Genomic DNA, 19,087 nt, shown 5'->3' with positions numbered 1-19,087 from the left:
AGACAATTTCCCCCCACACCATTTCAGATGAATTCTGAAGTTTTGATGTAGTTAACTAATTATTGTATGTCTAGAAACACTGGACCTGAGGCACTATAAATTAGATCCCACATAAAACCCTGTTGCAATTCTTTTGAGCAACAGTTAAGCACCTTCTAATTCACCTACATTTACAGAGCAAACACCACCAATAGACTGACTGGATTTTGTTAAAAACTAAAATTATAATGACCAACATCTAAATACAAACTAAAATCTATGCATTAAAATAGAAGTTATCTATAGTCAGAATTTATTACCTATTTCAGTAAGAAAAATAACAGTACTCTGACTATATCTTCATAGTAGACCTGTGTTTGCCCAGAAGTGAACAAACTGTGTATATTACTAGCAATTCAAACCAAGCAAGTAATTCTCTTTATTTTTACTATTCAATATACATAATAAAAATTATATTCTAAAAATGAAAAAATTCATGAGTCAGTGTAACATGGTATCAAGTATACTCTATTTCAAGAGTCAAGAAACCTAATTTCTAGTCCTCTTTCTGCAATTAACTGGTATGATTTCTGGCAAATCACAAACTTCAGGGGCCTTGGGTTTTGGTCTATAAAGTGAAGGATTGATCATCTAAGATCTATAGCTCTGTTTCATAAATTAGTGTTAAAACACTTGAGTGATCAAGCTGGTTGAAGCCACAATGAAGTCTGAATTAAGTAAGGTTAAACAAGTTTTCTTTTATGATAATGTCTGAAAGTAGTGCTTATTAGTTATTGGATTTTTCTCATTTATTACAGCCAATGTCTCTTATTATAATTCTATACAATGTAATAAAAATATGCAAGTTAAATTTTAGTTTTTGTTTCAGTGTAAGCCACAACTTGCACTGTATGTTCTCTGATAAAATACCTATCAACCAACTGAACCAAAATTAAATAGAGCAGACCAACAGTTCTTTAAACAAATAGCTGATCTATTATCATTGTAGTGAGGACCAAGAGTCCATCTGAGCTGGAAAAGACCTTAAAAAAATAGCTGCTTTCATGTTTTACAAGTTCATACATGGTCTATTAAAAACACATTCTATATTGCCAGTAATACATTCAGTCACAGACCTTACAGAAGTCAAATAAGCTAATAATTAATACTTATTAATTATTTACCGTACCGTGTGTACGGTAAATCACAATTCATGAAAGCTGCTTACGGGTTTTAGTTACACTAGTAATATATTTATGACATAAATTAAAATATTCAATTAAGCTTCAAAATAAGATAGGAAAGAAAAATGTCAAAAAGCTTAGCTACAACACTTCTGAACCCAACAGTGGCTTTTTATTCCTCAAGAAATTAATGAAAGGAATTTTTAAAAAAACTTTAACATTTTAAAAAAGTAAAAAATCTTGTCAATTTAAATTTGAATACACCTAACTTTGCAAAGTTCTATAAATTAAGTGTTTTATATTAACTAGAAATAAAACCATTTAAGTTATTCTATTCAAAAGCTAAAAATTAATGTAAATGAGAGCAACTATCAAAAGTAACTAATAAAACACCATAGCAAAAGTACTGTGTCTACAGACTTAGCTAGCATTGTGTACGTTAAGGAGAACAGACTGCCAAGACTAAAGAAAAACTATCAAGCTATGCTTGTTCTAGTTTTGCTTGTTTTGAAGTTTCCTCATTCAAAAAATAAAAGGCACAGTCCCCTGAAAAAAAAATATTTACTTGTAGTTCTGTAACTGCTTATTAATAATCATAAGTCAGTTCTGTGAAATAAAGCAAGCAGTAAAGAAAATTTTTATCATTAACAATAGGAGCTTTAAAGAAACAATTATATTAAAAATTTTGAAATTTGAAAATATTTTCCAAATCAAATACCACTGACTTGTGATAGTAAACACTAGCAAGTCTTCTTTAGCACCTGCCACTTGTATTGCTCTACAGAAAGAAAAAAAAAACAACTTCTGCCTCACATAGATAAGAATCTAAGGATTAATTCTACTCTAAATTGTCTAAGAACCCAAAACAAAGGTACTTAAAACGATGAACAGTTTAGAATGTTTATGATAAAAAGTTCTGTGAATCTTCCAAGACACAAAAATCAGAATAATGTGGCAAGAAGAATAACCTGAACCTTTATAACCTTAAAAATTCCTGCAGAAGTAGCAAAGAAATAACAATTTTGCAACTACAAATTTCAGGTAATGAATAAAAACATTTTTTTAAGCTGTATTCTAGATCTTAAAGAAGCTGATGGTCATCAACTAAATAAACAGGTCATATTAATTACGGAAAATTGTACCTCTCAAAATAAGTTTCATATGTAAAAAAAGATGACAGAATAATCTATTTTTCATGTAGAATCCTCGGCAGCTTATTTAAATTTTCTGTGCTTTGATCTGTTTTTTATTTTTGGGTCAGTAAAATGAATATACTGACTACAGAAGTTTCTAGGTGAAAAATCAATAGTAAAATTGGAATCCCAGAGTCTTCTTTCATTATATTCAACATGTTTCAGTTACTGCCTGCTACTACCAAATGATATACACTTAAAGGGCCCAAACTGCTTTTAAAATTAGCCTACGGAAAACACTATTATTTCACTATGGAAAAGACTAGCAAAAGAACTACCAGATTCAACTGGTGCCAGAATAGTTTCCAGAGAAAACTGAGAACCCATTTGAAGGACTTTCAAAACTGGAGAAATTTCCCCAGAAACACACATATCCTAGAGATAGAAATATATTTAAGCAAAAAGTTTGGGGATGGAAGTTAACTTACACATTCAACTATTTAAGAATAGCACTTATAAGAGCTGTGTTTGATTTTATATGTCTTTGTAATAAAAGCATTCTTTGAAAATAAGTTTATATTTATCAAGAGCTTTCACATATTTCATTTATTCTTTCCAACAATATTCTAAGACAGCTGTTGTGATGTTGATTTTTGAGATGAAAACTAAGGTTCTAAAACCTTAAGGAACTGTGATAGAGTGAAGGTGTGAATCTAACAGTGAGTGCTCTTTCCACAGTATTTTACAATCGTCAAATTTCCTACTATGTAGGGAAGTTGAAGAACACTGGATTATCATGTTACTTTATTAGAAGAAATAAAATTACTTTAAAAAAATCGATCATTATATTTGTTCCTTACTCTCAAACACGATATTTGATGCAGCCCATTTAAAGACAAACATGTCTCAACCCCCTAGGAATCCTCCAAACACCTATGTTTGTCTCTAAAAATTGCGCTAAGGTGAAACTGTTCTCTAAATAAGATCAGTTGTAAAAAGCAAAAAATACTGAAAACTTAAATGACTCCCAGGATTGCTAAATTTAATAAATTTTAGGAATGGAAATTAAGAAAAAGCAATGCTGTATATATAATGTACTACCAGCACAATTTTGGTAATGGATATCAATTAGAATTTTTACTCATTTTATAATCTCAGTAATGAAAAAGAAAGAAAAAAAAGAGGTAAAGGAGTAAAAAGATTTTTAGACCCTAATGATGATTGATTTATCACTACTTTTAGTCTTGTTTCTGCCACTGTCTAAATTTAGCCCAGTAACTTTATTTATAACTCTGGTTGCAAAGTTAAAAGTAACATATGTAAATGTGGTAGAAAGATTATAAAATTTCAAAGAAATATAAAGTGACGGTATTTTTAGTCAAAGGAAAATCAACTCTGATAATGCGGAGGTCTTTTGCTGTCAGTTTGCTTTCTATTTTAGGCATAATGACCTGTGCAGCAAAGAAAAATCAGCTCGAAGCAGAAAAAAAGTGACAGGCAAGTTCATGCTTCTTACCTGCGTACATATGGTATGTGAGCCTCTCTATAAGTTTAATAACAGTTCCTGCTTTGATAATTGGAATTCCAGCTTTGGGCTGCACGTTTTCTTCAAATATGATATTTTCTTCAGAGTCAGGCTCTGCAAATCTATAAACATCAGCACTAGGGAGCCTCATCTGCTCCTCCTTTTCTTCCTGTAGCATTGTCACATCAAGCATCCTTTCCAGTGTACTCCGGTACTGTAAAGATATCAATGCTGCCATCCAATTGTTTTTCTCTTCAGCTGACTTGGCAGAAAATATAACGCTATTTTCATCTTTTAAAATTATCTCAAAAGCATGCTTGTACTCATTGGTGTCATCTTTGTCATTAATTTGTACCTTTCTCATAAAAAACTTTTCTTTAAGACGATACTCTGCATTGCTAGCACCAGGAAGTCTTGGCTGCCCATGATTTGATTTACAGCAAATCATTAAGCCATCAAAGAGAAATATGTGTCTCTCATGTTTGGCTCCTACACGTGTAAGAGTTCCTTCCATTATAAACTCATTGCAACACTGTCCAATGTCTTTTCCCTCCCAACCATCAATATTCTTCTGAATCTCGTTCATTTTCTTGATTGCTAGTTGTTTCCCCTTCATTTGCTGACTATAAAACCGACATGCAGATTCACTAGGATAAAGGAAAAAACATGGTTAGTACAAAGATGACAGGAAATCTACAATTCATGTAAATAAATGACAGTGCAAAAGTATATTTTAAAAAGTTGCACTGAGAAGGTTTTCACTATTTCTCCAAATATATTAGTGTTACAAAATTGCACAGTTTTGGAAACTAAAGCAACACAGTGGAGACATTTTTTTAGTGCTCTAAAAAGAACAACTGACTATTGACAAAATTCTACCCTATAAATTTAGCTACAGAATGATTATTTCTACCATGGCTATGAAATATTTAGAATGACAAGTATTAAAAAGTAGCCCAATATAGTGAAAGAAAAGAAAGATTAAAAAATTTATCTAGAAATGCTTAAGTAGATAATACCTAAAGTTAAAAACCACGTATATATTATAATTAGGAAACTGGAAGCATATTATCTGAATTAATGCCTTGAGTTACATAATCCCTAAAATAAAAGACACTACTAATTTTACTTTGACAGAACAATGATGTTGACATAAATCTACCCAATACATTTTGCTCTATCTCTCCTTTAGCTTACCAGTTGACTCTCAGGAGGTCTTGTCTGGGAGTATGCAAGGAAAATGCACAAATATGAAAGGTTTTTCAAACAATAACAAATTCTCTTGGCTTTGATGTCACTTCCTCTGAAAGACCAAGCTTGTCACTAAAAGTATTTTCTTCATTGTTTACTTGAGGAGGGAACTGGGATCCCTGAATTTATACCACAATATTCAGGGTGAAAAGGAGGATTATAAAAAAAGTGAAAATATTCACCTCAGTCTTCGTTTTGCAAGACTTTTAGAGCATATTTTTTCCATACCACTCTGAACATTAAGCAAAGCTGTTATTGCTTGTTTCAAACATTCCTTGTCTTCTTGATCTTCACTCTTTTCTTCTAACTGCTGCAAAGTAAAAAGTGACAAATCTGAATTAGCAGAACAGTTCTGGCCCCAAAAAATAATAATCCCATTTTTATTTAAGGATAAAGATAACATTGATTAACTCTTTCTACCACAATAAATAAAAATTTTAAACCTGTCATAAAATATATTTTATTTATTTATTTGGCTGTGCCAGGCGTGCATGCGGGATCTTAGTCCCCCGACCAGGGATCAAACCCGGGCCCCCTGCATTGGGAGCGTGGAGACTTAACCACTGGACCGCCAGGGAAGCCCCTATTATTCTTTTTAGAAGTCTTTTTCTTCCTTTATATTACTATCCATATCAACATGCAACCAAGTTTTCTACATTAAAAAAAACAAAAAATGTAGAAACAGTGTTAACAGAGATCACACCTTCTGACAGGCAGTAATGTGCAGCTTCTCAGATAAATATTACTGAAAGGAAATGAGGGACATAAATTATCTTTTTACTATCATAGGTCTTGGCACCACAGTAGACACACAGATGAGATTTTTTTTGAAGTGTGTAATTTGGTCTTAGATTTCTGATTCCCACATTACGGTTGTAAGCAATGGAATGCCGAGGAAGATAAATATACAGAGAAGGATGCAATATAGTGGAGAGGAAGTTGAAGACACAAAACCTAAGATCAAAATTTGACTCTACTTTCTGTGTGACCTTGGGGCAAATTACTTGACTTATGAGCCCCCCTTTTCCTATCTGTCAAATGAGGCTTATAAAACGCCTGCTTTGCCTATTTTATGGGATTGTTATTAAAAATGAAAGCACTTTGTAAATGGTAACATACAATATAGGTGCAAGTTGCTTTCCTTTGCAGTTCTACTACAGAATTAACATTGGTATCATGAAGAACTTTGTCAGTATTCACACGTTAAGATTTTGAGTAAAACTAGGAATATACATGTTAGTGAAACTCAAGCACATTTTCAATTAGTGGCTAAAGATGCCACATGTGCTAGACAGAAAGTCTGTACTTAATAAGAACTGAGTCATCAATAACTACTAATCATCAATGCAACTAGGTGGCGGTAATTCAAGCAAGCAGTTAACTGAGGTATGAGTGACAGTAAGTGACAATAATTCAGTAACCTTATAAATCTCTTTGTGGCCACCAAAAAGGAAAAGTTAAGAAATGACGTTTATTAATAGAGCTTTCATGCAACATTTAAGAACACTTACTCTCGGTCATAAAGGAAAAAGACTTGAGAAATAAAACCATAAAAAATAGTAATTTACAAAGGTTTACTTTTCAAAGAGCTTCATTATCCATTAGTACTTTAAGAACTTTGTTCTTGGAGAGGTATCTCTTAAAGAGTAATGATAAATTCCTTTTTTGCTTCAACTGATACAGGTTATACACACACATGCACACACATACACGCACACACGTGTGTACTGATGACCTATGAAAAGTAAACATATTCTTACTCAATGCTCCAGACAATTTTTATAAAAATAATTTGCTTAAAATATCTTAATGCTCAAATATTCCAGAAGTAATAAATATATTGTAATATCTATTTAACAATCAGGTTTTATTATTCAGATTTCTTCTATCCATTATTTAAAACTCACTGAGGCATAATCTGTACTCTTTAGAAAAATATTCAGTCTCATTTGTATTAAATAAAACAAAAATCTATTCACATAATTTCCAACAAAAAAGGGTTGGGGGAGGGAGACAGTTGCTAAAGGATAAGAGACTTAAAAACAGCTACCTTACAAAAAATATGCAAATACCTTTTACTCATAGTATTTCTCTTCACCATGGCCAGCCAGATTAAAGAAAGCCAATGGCCAAGTGTTCATAAAGAAAGAAACTAGGTTTTTAGTTAATGGATGTTAATGGTAGGCTGAAGGCTGGACTCTGGGTAATCTCTAAAAGTATCTTCCATCTCTATGATTCTAAACTATTTACCTCTCATATGGCAGAATTTTTGGAGACAAATAAAATATTACCATAAACTTTATCAAGTTTAGGCTTCAAAGGCAGCAGACAATCTAACACTGAAAGCAATATTCAGTAAGAAAGGGCAAAATTCTAGATGGTTTAATAAAAGTACCACTAAAGAGTAAACTACTTCACTGAGTTGTTTCAGAATTTAATCACTCAATATTTAAGTCAATATGATACAAAGCAAAAAAAAAAAAGAGTTGACACTAACAACAGAATATTATTGAGTCCTTTACATTCTATCTTTTGATATTTTTAATATTATTAATTCAGGCAAACATACCTAAAGTCATACAAAACACAATTCTAACACATAAAAAGAACTCTGAAAGTAACAAATCCATTTAGACATGCATTTGATTTTCTATTCTAAAGATGTTTCAAGTTTCTGGGTCATTTATCTATCATTAACTATAGCATTTCACATACAGAATATACTGGTATCTCAAAAATATTTTTAATATATTTTAAAAGCACAAACCCAAAGTCTGTTTTAAAAACCATAAAACTTTACTGATGAAATAATTTTTAAATGTAATATTTACCTTCACAGCATTAGTCAAGCATCTAAAACAAATTTCAATGTAATAAATGACCTTCCTTATAAGCATTCTTTGCTTCTTTTACTTAACATAGCTGATTTAAACAGGGCATTGGTGCAGAATAATTCAAGCTAACCACCATCAAAGGGGTGGCTTATTGTTGCTACAGAAACAAAGCAATGGCAATTAGTATGTAAATGAGACTCCACAAAGCAGCATCCTCTTGTTACCAAAGTGATATTCAATACCATGCTTTTCATGGGTGCCTATTTAATAACACTATGTAACAGCAACAATTTAATTTTACAAATGCTGTTTACTAAATAGTTTAAAAAATTATCAAGTCGTGATATTACATTGCCGTATATGAGAATGTATTTAAACTTACCCAGAGCATCATATTCTAAAGCACAATGGTAAATCATACGATCTACAGAGATGATAAAATTCACGTTTTCAAAAGAAAGGAGCCACTTTTACCAGTAATTTTTTGTTTTTTTTTGGGGGGGTCCTTTCGAAATAAGTAGAAGGGGCAGTAGTCAATATGGTATATCGCATGCCCAAAGGAAACCCTGAGAGATAAATAGTATTAAATTTAAGAAGCTTTAAACTGGAAAAAGATAGGAGACAAATAAAACTCAAGATTGGTTTACACATAAAAAAATAAAGTGCTGTACCTGATGCAATGTATATAAGTTCAACTAATTCACAAACATATAATGGCTCCTCTCTTTAAAAACAAACTTGAATCCATATGTTTTTATTTCTAGAAATTAGTTTTCTCCAACAAGAAATACTATAGAATAAAGGAACTGCCATACTTGATGATGGAGGCAGGCAGGACCAGAACCCAGGATTTCCAACTCTCAGTCCTTTTCAATATACTACCCAAAGAACTGAAATGACTTGAAATACTTGTTTAGAAAATATTCACCAAATAAAACCTATTCCATTCAAATAGGTAAATTGCAATGCACAAGGATGACAAAATATATAATCAAGAAACAGTATAACTAAATTGCTGTGTTGAACACCTGAAAGTTACACAATATTGTAAATCAACTGACTTCAATAAAAAAAATTTTTTTAAAGAAATATACACTATAATTGTCTAAGATTTGGAACATAAAGCTAAAGATTTATCTTTATCTTAAATATTGTGTACATATATGAGTTCATCACAAAATGTGAGAACACAAGCAAAGATAGGAATCATGAAGTAAATTTCATAACTAGTTCCTTCCTTTCCCCCAAATGTTATTTTTTGAGTTAAAGTGATTTCATATATGCAGATAATTCTCCTAAAATATATAAAATTTCAACCAGTATGTGATATTAATGATATTAACAGAATTCGATCTTCTTTTACTTAACCCTTATTTTCCCCCCAAGACAAGCAAGGAGATGACCATTGCCAAGGTGGTATATAATACATGAAATAAATAGTGTAACACTATAAATAATCCATAATTGTAATTTAAATGAAACAATATCTTTATTAAATTAGCCAATGGCTGAAAATATAAAAGTGAAATCTTAAAATATAAATTATAACCTGACTTACAGTTCACTATTAGGAAATTAAAGCAAAATTCTCTAAGTTTTTGAGGAAAGTCATAAGTTTTATTGAGATAATTAAATGGTCTTTTGTACACTTTTAGAAACTATTTAGAATATTAATAGTAGCTGAATGAAACTCAAAAGGGCAGATCTACAGGGGAAGCCAGTGAAGTTCCAATCAGAATTAATTTAACAAACATTTAATTAACCATCCCTTATTTATAAGTAATGAAAATATGACAGTGAGCAAGCCAAATCTGGTCACTGCTGTTAGAGCTTAGAGTGTAAAAGAGAAGATGAATGACAAAGTGCTATAATGGGGAAAATACAGGGCACTCTGGAAATACACAGCAAGGGCCCCTGACTTAATAAAGGGAGAGATGATAGCAAGGAAGGCTTCCAGAAGGAAATGACTATAAGGTTCGAAGGATAAGAATGGTTTAGCTATGGGGAAACAGAGGTACAAAAAATGTATTAGGAAGAAGAAATAGCATGTGTAATCAAAGAGTTATTCAGGACCAAGGCTGAGAGAAACTGGCAGAAGAGTAGAACCTGGTGGCTGGGAAGGATTGGGGTGGGGAGAGGTGAGGAGTTAAGATGTTGGAGAAGTCAACCGGGACCAAGTCAGGGCTGCAAGCCTTATTAGGAACTTGAACATTAACCTGGGTCAATGCGGAGCCATTAAGGGTTTTAAGCTAATGACTAATGTGATCAAATTTGCATTTTAGAAAAATGGCTTTGGTTTGGTTACCTAGGAAACAGCAAATGTGGGGGGTGAGGATGGGAAAGGCAAGACTGAAGGGAGATGAGATGATCATGGCCCTCATAGAGTACTGAGAGGAAATGAACAGAAGATGAATCCAAAAGAAGATCCTTTTCACGAATGAAAAGGACTTACTTGGTGACGAAGTGGATGTGATGTGGAGAATGACAGAGAAGAGTTGAGGACTTCCAGGTTTCTATTCTGAGTAACCAGATGGATAGTAGGACCACTTCACTGAGTGAATGAGTGCAGAAAGAATAGTTTTGCTGGGAAAGATAAGGAGTTTTCAAGAAAGTGAACTTGGTTTGTTTACACAATAAAGAAGCAGAGTAGTTCAAAAGGTAGTTGGACAATAAACAGTCTACATTTCCCCATTTCCTTTTTCATACCCCTCTCTTCATTGAATCTCTTTAATCCTATTGAGACCAGCAAAATTCCTGATTTTCTTCATGCTGCTAAAAGTAACCTTGGGTGTGACAGGTTTCTTACCTGATAGCAAAGGGGTCACTGCTTTTCTAGATAAACTTCATGAGTAAATGATAGGACGGGAGTGGGGGAGAAGGGTGTGATAGGGTTCAGGACACACTACTCCCCAATTTGGCACCTTGGCATACTGAATATTTTAAGTTGAAGGAGTTTGAGAACAGCAGGAGGGAGGGAGAAGGTCAGTGACCTCCCTGGTTCTGTTTTGTCAAGTTCCTTCAGTTTAAAATACTCAATATGCCAAGGTTCCTGTGTCATATAAAACTTACATTAAATAAATCTGTATGCTTTTCTCCTGTTAATTTTTGTCAGTTTCCTTTTCAGACCCAGCCAGAGACTCTAAGAGGGTTGAGGAAAAAACTTTCTCCCCTACAGGTACTTGGGAGCGGAAATAATTTGAAAACAAACAAACAAACAAAGCATATTTTAATAGAGAACACTGCGGCATGTAAATTATATCTCAATAAAGCTGTTTTTTAAAAAAAAGTAATAATTTAATTCTTTTAGCTAAATATCTGCTCTTCAATTTTCTGTATACTGTACCTATCTTCTCTCTTAAAATGGGCTTTTAATGGTTTTAGCAATCAGACTGATGGTAAGTTCAATTTCTAGTCTGAAATGTGCAATTACCAAAGAAATCATATGACAAGATTTTATGGTTTTAAAAAGTAAATGGCATCATACTTTATCTATTGAGATTTCAAATATTAATTTTAAAAATATTTGACCAAGAGAAGGGAAAACAAAAAATACTGACTGTTGATTCAGTGAGTTTAAAGTTTGTAATTAAAAAAAATTTTTTTTAATGCTAGCTGAAGTTTATAGTTATTTTATATAGTTTTATTTGGGGTTTCTTAAATTAATTAAAATGGGTATTTATAATTTTTATTATAAAAATTGACAAAATACTTAAAAGTAGAGAGAATAAAATGATGAATACTCATATACTTCATCCATATTTGGCAGTTTTTAAGATTTTGCTAAATTGGATTTAATCTCTTTTGTCTTTCTTTGCTATCCAGACAGGTGGAAAATTGCAATTAATATAAACATTTAAATATATATAATAGGAATTAAAACTGTCTATGAAAAAGTTTTTCAGTATATATGATCAAAAGAATGATAGAGACAGGGGCTTCCCCGGTGGTGCAGTGGTTAAGAATCTGCCTGCCAATGCAGGGGACATGGGTTTGAGCCCTGGTCTGGGAATATCCCACAAGCCACAACTACTGAGCCTACGCGCCACAACTACTGAAGCCCGTGCGCCTAGAGCCCGTACTCCGCAACAAGAGTAGCCACCGCAGTGAGAAGCCCGTGCACCGCAATGAAGAGTAGCCCCCGCTCGCCGCAAATAGAGAAAGCCCACACACGGCAACGAAGCCCCAATGCAGCCAAAAATAAAATAATAAATAAATAAATTTATGAAAAAAAACAATGATAGAGACAGATAATGATAAAAGTATTATTTACTATTATCTATTACCAGTTAAATATTAGAGTATTAGAAATTCTGAAAACTTTTATTTTTTTAAGATTTTTAAAAATATGGACCATTTTTTAAAGTCTTTATTGAATTTGTTATAGTATTGCTTCTGTTTTGTTTTGTTTTTTTGGCTGCGAGGCATGTGGGATCTTAGCTCCCTGACTGGGATCGAACCTGCACCCCCTGCAGTGGAAGGCAAAGTCTTAACCACTGGACCACCAGGGAAGTCCTTGAAAACTTTTTAAAATAGAGAAGCACTTAATGAAAGAAAAGATCTTACACCTTAAAAAAAGAAGAAAGAAACTGCGCTATAACTGGAAGGCCAAAATTCTGGTGAATAACGTTACCAAGCTCCTTTCATTGTGACTTAGAATCACTTTTTTACAGTAAGGCCAAATTTATTTTTAGCTTTTTAAAGAAAAGGAGAGAGTTTGGTGAATTTCCAGCTAAAAAAGGGGAAAAAAAATTGAATACCACAATGTTTATTTGATGAAGAAGTCATAACACAACAGCAAAAAAGGTAAAACAGGGAACTATGTTTCTAAGTATCACTATTATGTTTTCAGATTGTAACAATCCTAGATAATTGTAAAACGTTTTTAGAGTTCCTGCTAATTGGATTAAATTTGTGTACTGTTTCTGTATGGGAATATTTTAAGCTCAAGCATGTCATCTAGGTGAGGAAAAAGATAAAGGATGATCTAAGAACAAATAAAGCAATTAAAAAAATAATCAATGCAACCGATTTTTAAACATGCCCAATATTCAAACTGTATTTTAAACAGGATCCAGCTACTCATATCTTTAAATCTATTAGAATACATTTTCTAACATTAGCAGCTCTCTTGCCTACTTGTGGAATATGAGTTGCAGCCCTTCACTGTACCCCCTTCCTATTGTTACAGACAGCAAAGCCTTAACAAATACTGAAGAAGAGCTATAGGGCTTCCCTGGTGGTGCAGTGGACACGGGTTTGTGCCCCGGTCCAGGAGGATCCCACATGCCTCGGAGCGGCTGGGCCCGTGGGCCATGGCCCCTGGGCCTGTGTGTCCGGAGCCTGTGCTCCGCAACGGGAGGGGCCGCGGCAGTGAGAGGCCCCGAGTACCGCTAAAATAATAAAAAAAAAAAAAGAGCTATAAAAATGCAAGAACTTCCAGTAATGGTGGTGAAGTGAAGAAGTCTTGAAAACCCTCTGTAGATAACAATTATTCAATCTAAACAAGAGATTAAAAATATTTATAGGCACTGGAAAAAATCTGAAAGAAAGCATAAGCCAGAAATACTATTGCTCTTGAAAAGCTGCAACTAGAAAGTGTACGCTTGTGGGATTAGGGCTTTCTCCAACCTCCCATGATGACAGTGAGGAAGAAGCAGAGGAGAAGAGGAGCTTCACACACTAGAGATGAAAGAGAGCAGAATTTAAAAGGAAACTGAAGGGGGAAATCTGGAAGTGAATGAATTGCAGAAGGGTTGAGACACAAAATCTGAGAATAAACTCTACCTAAACGCCTGGTTGACTCCTAAACTCTGCATGCATGAAAAGACCCCAGGGAGTCTAGAAAAAAAGTAGGCAGAGACCAAAGAGGAATCTCTATTGAAAGACAGAGCTATAATGGATAGGTTCTGCTTTTCTTAAACTGAGCTTATTCCCCAACTGTACATAGCTCAGAGAGCAGAAAGCTGAAGACTTACTGGTTTAAGGTGCCAGGGAATAGAGTCTGAGGCTGGCAGAGTGGCTGGAAATTAAGGGGGAATCTCCAGGTGTAAGGGAACCAGATACTGTGCCCCCAAATTTGAACACTATCTCTGCCCAAACATTTAGTCTGTCAAATCATACATGTGTAAGGAAGACAGTAAAGAGTCAAGCTAAAAAAGCAGCGTATGGAAATCCTAAAAAGTGATACAGAGATATTAGCTGCTGCACAACACAGAAGAGACAAATTTGCAGTTGAGTCCAGAAAAGTTAACTGTCTACTACTAGAATAAAAACCCAACAATCCAAAACAAAACGAAAACCAAAACCCACAAAGGGAACCCCAGAAATCCTCAACATAACAGAATCCAGAGTTGTTAACTAGCAAAAAAACTGGGAAAATGTGACCCATATTCGAGGAAAAAAACCCAGTTAATAGAAACTGACTCCAAGCGGCCCAGATGGGGGGTTTAGGAAGACTTCAAAGTAGCTTTTGTGATCATATTCAAAAAATCAAAGGAAAACATGGTCTTACTGAGTGGACAGATAGGGAGTCTCTGGAAACTATAAAACAAAATCTAAATGGAAATTCTAGAGTAAGTATAGTAACTAACAATTCTATTGACAGATCAATAGAAATTACCACTCTGAAGAACAAAGATTTAAGAAAAATGAAGTCTCAGAGATCTGTGGGACAACATAAAGTAGTTCTACATACATGTAATTGGAGTTCCAGAAAGAGGAAACGAGAGAAAAATGGCAGAAAATGCAGTAATGTAAAAGCAAGTTAAAATCTGAAAGGTGAAATGAGTTTGAAACTTTAAACAGGAAATCAACCCTAAAAAAATGTTAGGATAATCTCATTTATGGAATAAAATACCTTTCAAAACCATCTCTCTTTTCTTATCAGAGAAAAAAAATCACCAAAACTATGAATGTTCCTCAAAGCACTTTAGTTGATTTAAAATTTTAACGCTGGAGTAATATATTAGTCAGCTATTCGTTTATAATGGCTCCTGAATTATACTATTCTGTGTTTAACTTTAGGCATTCAACATCTGTGGTCAGATATGATACTACTTAGCTCACTGCTTTGAGCCCATGGTTTCTGGAAAAGAATTTCTAAATTTAGAAAGCTAGTTCAAAGGAATGGAAGCTAGACAGACCTCTTCTGGACTTATTTTTATGATACTCAGAGAGAAGCTATGTTTTCTAAATCTCCTCTTATTGCTGGTATTAAGAATCAGCTCATGGGCAGTATAAAAAAATGGTCTGAAGCATACAGCAATTAAACCAGATGCAGAACATGAAAAAAGTAGATAAAACATTATCTAGAGTAGAAGATGTCTGATACTTGTCCAGCTCCCAAACTGAAAAAGCAACAAACCAAAGCCATTAACAAATGCATACAAGATACCTGTAGTAGGGGTCTGCAGAGCATATTTCTTTACAAGAGTTTCTGGTGCACTATGTGAAGGCCATTAGTGGGTGTTTAAAGTGAATGATGTAGCACAATTTATGTTTGCCTTTTCCAATTTGTTTTATATACTGAAAAAAAAAAACTACTCTGGGAGGAAAAATGTCTCCTACTTCTAACATTTCTCAGTTCTTGAGCCTAAGTTTCCCACTCACTGCACCATTCAGTTCTAAGTTCTTATCTGTAACCCTTTCCCACAGTTCTGTACTTAAGCATTTGGGGCTACAATTTTGGCAATATTTATGATGCTAAGGGGAAATGTTAAGGACTATTCTTCGACTCAGTCAGTACACAAAAATCTAGGAATATTAGAAAATTTAATGTTAAATTTTAACATATAGCAAGTGTCTAACCATGTGAACATTCAGATTAAAGTCTTTAGTGTCTCTTATTTTCTAAAGTAAAGCTTGTGATCAAGACAAGCACTGCACTGTTATAACGAATTAACATCCACTAAAATATTTACTATTCCATTGGTTCTTAATTTAATAATCTTACCTAAAAACTGAGGGTTATTGCGATGTGTTAAAATTAAACCTGGACATGTTTCTCTCAATTATTTTCCTAATCTTGTACTTTTTATTATCAATGAAACCTAAGACAGGTATGGAGGTTTTAAGTGTTAAATTTTCTATTATTTTTTCATTTAAGGGAAAGCATACATGATAACCCCAACCTCAGTTATGTACATTTAGTCTTATTCAGAAGATTGTTAGTAATTGTGAATTCCCATGAGTTTTTAGCTGCTTATAATCCATCTATTTGAAAAATACTGCAATTGTTGGCTTTTCATTAGATTTTTGCTGGACTGAAATTAAATGTTAAAATCTAAGATCAGGAGGAAATGATTAATTGGCCCATGCAAAAAATATATTTTTATGGGTTTAAGAAAGCCAATATACACTGGAGAATCAGAAAAACAAAAATGAATTTAATTTTTATAGTATACCAAAAACTAACTGTAATGGGTTGAGTTGTGTTCCCCCCAAAAGTTCTACACATGGTACCTGTGAACATAATCTTATTTGAAAATTGGGTCTTGGGTTTCCCTGGTGGTGCAGTGGTTAAGAGTCTGCCTGCCAATGCAGGGGACACGGGTTTGAGCCCTGGTCCGGGAGGATCCCACATGCCGCGGAGCACCTAAGCCCATGCACCACAGCTACTGAGCCTGTGCTCTAGAGCCCGCGAGCCACAACTACTGAGCCCGACTACTGAGCCCGCGAGCCACAACTACTGAAGCCCATGTGCCTAGAGCCCGTGCTCCGCAACAAGAGAAGCCACTGCAATGAGAAGTCCGCGCACCACAACAAAGAGTAGCCCCCACTCGCCGCAACTGGAGAAAGCCCGTGCGCAGCAACGAAGATCCAACGCAGCCAAAAATAAATTAAATAAATTAAAAAAGAAAAGAACATTGGGTCTTTGCAGATATAATCAAGTTGAGATGAGGTCACATTGGATTAGGGTGGGTCCTACATCCACTGACTTGGCATTTTACAAGAAAGGAAAGAGATTTGGATGCAAAGGTAACAGAGAAGAATGTGAAGATACGAAGAAAGTGATGTGAAGATGGAGGCAAAGATTGAAGTGAAGGCATTCATAAGCCAAGGGATGTCAAGGATTGCTGGGATACACCAAAGGCCAAGAAAAGGCAGTAAGGGTTCTTCCCTAGAGACTTTTTTATAAAGAGTATGGCCCTGCCAACACCCTAATTTTGGACTTTTTGTCTCCAGAACTGTGAAAGAATAAATTTCTGTTGTTTTTAAGCCACTCAGTCTGTGGTGCTTTGCTCTAGCAGCCCTCGGAAACTAACACACTAATGCACAAATAACAATATAGATTTGAACCTGATTTTTTAAATTGAGGGAGACTTACTTTCCCCTAGGTTATATGTACCCAGCATATTGGAAAGAGAACAGGTAATTTTCTAGGGAACTGATTGGCTCAAAATCACCCTGGATGATTTTTTTCTAACATTTGTCTGAGTATACCATAAGAGGATAAAATAATATATCTAAAGAACAAAGAAAAAGTTAACATTTTTGATGAACTGAACAATGTACTGATTTGGTAACCTTCAAAATACTGGTCAACGTATTTACTTAGCCCCAAGAAACAACTCTAAATTGGTTTAATAAAGCAAATTAAACTTCACATAGGAAAATCAAATTACTGGAACAATGAGGTTTTCAAAAGGACACAAAGGAAGTTTTTTTGTTTTTTTTTTAACTTCATAAAAATTAACTTTAATGTGAAAAAAATTAATCAAAGGTTCCAAAGACTTGACTGCAAACTAACTTGCTGGTGGGGGGCAGGGGAAGGGGGGGGAAGTATTTCTTTTTTCCAGTTTCAGTGGCATTAAAGTCATACTATTAATAACTAAACTTTTATTTTCTGAATTTATAAAGTTGAAGGCATTCTAAGTTTCCAAAGTAAATGTAATCATATACATATTATGTATATATATGCAATATATATGTAATTATATACATATATGTAATTATATTTACAGTTAAACTATTCCTACAAATATAAAACATTTATAAGAATTGTAAGGAAAACTTACTTTACTTTTGCGATTCATTTTTTTTTTTTTTTTTTGCGTTACGCGGGGCTCTCGCTGTTGTGACCTCTCCCGTTGTGGAGCACAGGCTCCAGACGCGCAGGCTCAGCGGCCATGGCTCACAGGCCCAGCCGCTCCGCGGCATGTGGGATCCTCCCAGACCGGGGCACGAACCCACGTCCTCTGCATCGGCAGGCAGACTCTCAACCACTGCGCCACCAGGGAAGCCCGCGATTCATTTTTTAACAAGCATTTATGGAATGTCTAAGTGCCAAACACTACGAGGCATGAGAATTCAAAGATACATAGGGCTCAGTTCCATTCTTTATGGAGTATACAGTCTAATGACAAGGTAGACAGTAAAAATGGGACATGTTCTATAAAGAGATATGAAGAGAATAAAGGAGCTTAGGCAAAGGATCAGCCTAGGAAACCAAGGGAAACTTGATGGAGAACCAACATTTGAACAAACTCTTTGACAAGCAGGAATTTTTCAGATGAAATGGGAAGGTAGAAATAGAAGCAAAATTCCAGGAAAATAGAAAAAAAGAAAGATATGGAATCCTGAACAGATTTGACATATCCAGAGCTGCTCGGAAATTTTTTATTGCTAAAGCATAAGGAAAGTAACATCAAGTATTGAGAGATGAGGCTGGAGAGAGGCTAAAGAATTTAGACTTTGTGTCCCACTTCACAGGGCACCAACTGCACTTTTCAAACTGGGAGTTCCATGAGACACAAAGACCATATAGGAAACCGCTACAGTAACCCAGGAGAGACATACTGAGGGTCTGGACTAAGGCAGTGTCAGTGGAATGGGAGAATAGACTGGATTCCAGAATCATTTCTGGAATCAAATCATGATGCTCTGCTAATAAGGGACTAAGAAGAATCAAAGGTGGTACTGAGGCTTCTGGTGAAGGGATCTGAGCTGATCAACAAAGAAATGGAATACAAATTTGGGCAGGCAGGAGAAGTGGGGAAGTGGTGAAAGATGAAGGTAGTAAAATGTTAGTTTAAGATATCTGCAAGACAAGAAGAAAATTTTCTAGTAATGACAATACTCAGTATTTATATTTTTTACTGCATATGAAGTACTTTTACATACGTTCTCTTGGTTGACAGAAAAACCCAGTGAGATAAGAGCATTTCACAGATAAGAAAACCA

The 19,087-nt window shown here is 34.4% G+C and overlaps 1 protein-coding gene across 3 annotated transcripts in view; it reads right to left on the bottom strand.

Moving 5' to 3' along the window:
• SOS1 (SOS Ras/Rac guanine nucleotide exchange factor 1) overlaps positions 1-19,087 on the bottom strand; it is a 153,604-nt gene that overhangs the window by 37,417 nt on the left and 97,100 nt on the right. For all 3 annotated transcript variants that reach the window (XM_079940715.1, XM_079940716.1, XM_079940717.1), the window contains 2 exons: positions 5,255-5,382; positions 3,813-4,468 (listed from right to left, as the gene is read on the bottom strand). In XM_079940715.1, the coding sequence (XP_079796841.1) occupies positions 3,813-4,468; positions 5,255-5,382 (784 nt within the window). The remainder of the gene's footprint in view (positions 1-3,812; positions 4,469-5,254; positions 5,383-19,087) is intronic.

This window comes from Stenella coeruleoalba (assembly GCF_951394435.1).
Source record: "Stenella coeruleoalba genome assembly, chromosome: 13".
Classification (NCBI taxonomy): Eukaryota; Metazoa; Chordata; class Mammalia; order Artiodactyla; family Delphinidae; genus Stenella; species Stenella coeruleoalba.
Note: the sequence above shows the minus strand (reverse complement) of the source record. Positions and strands in the feature narration are given on the sequence as shown.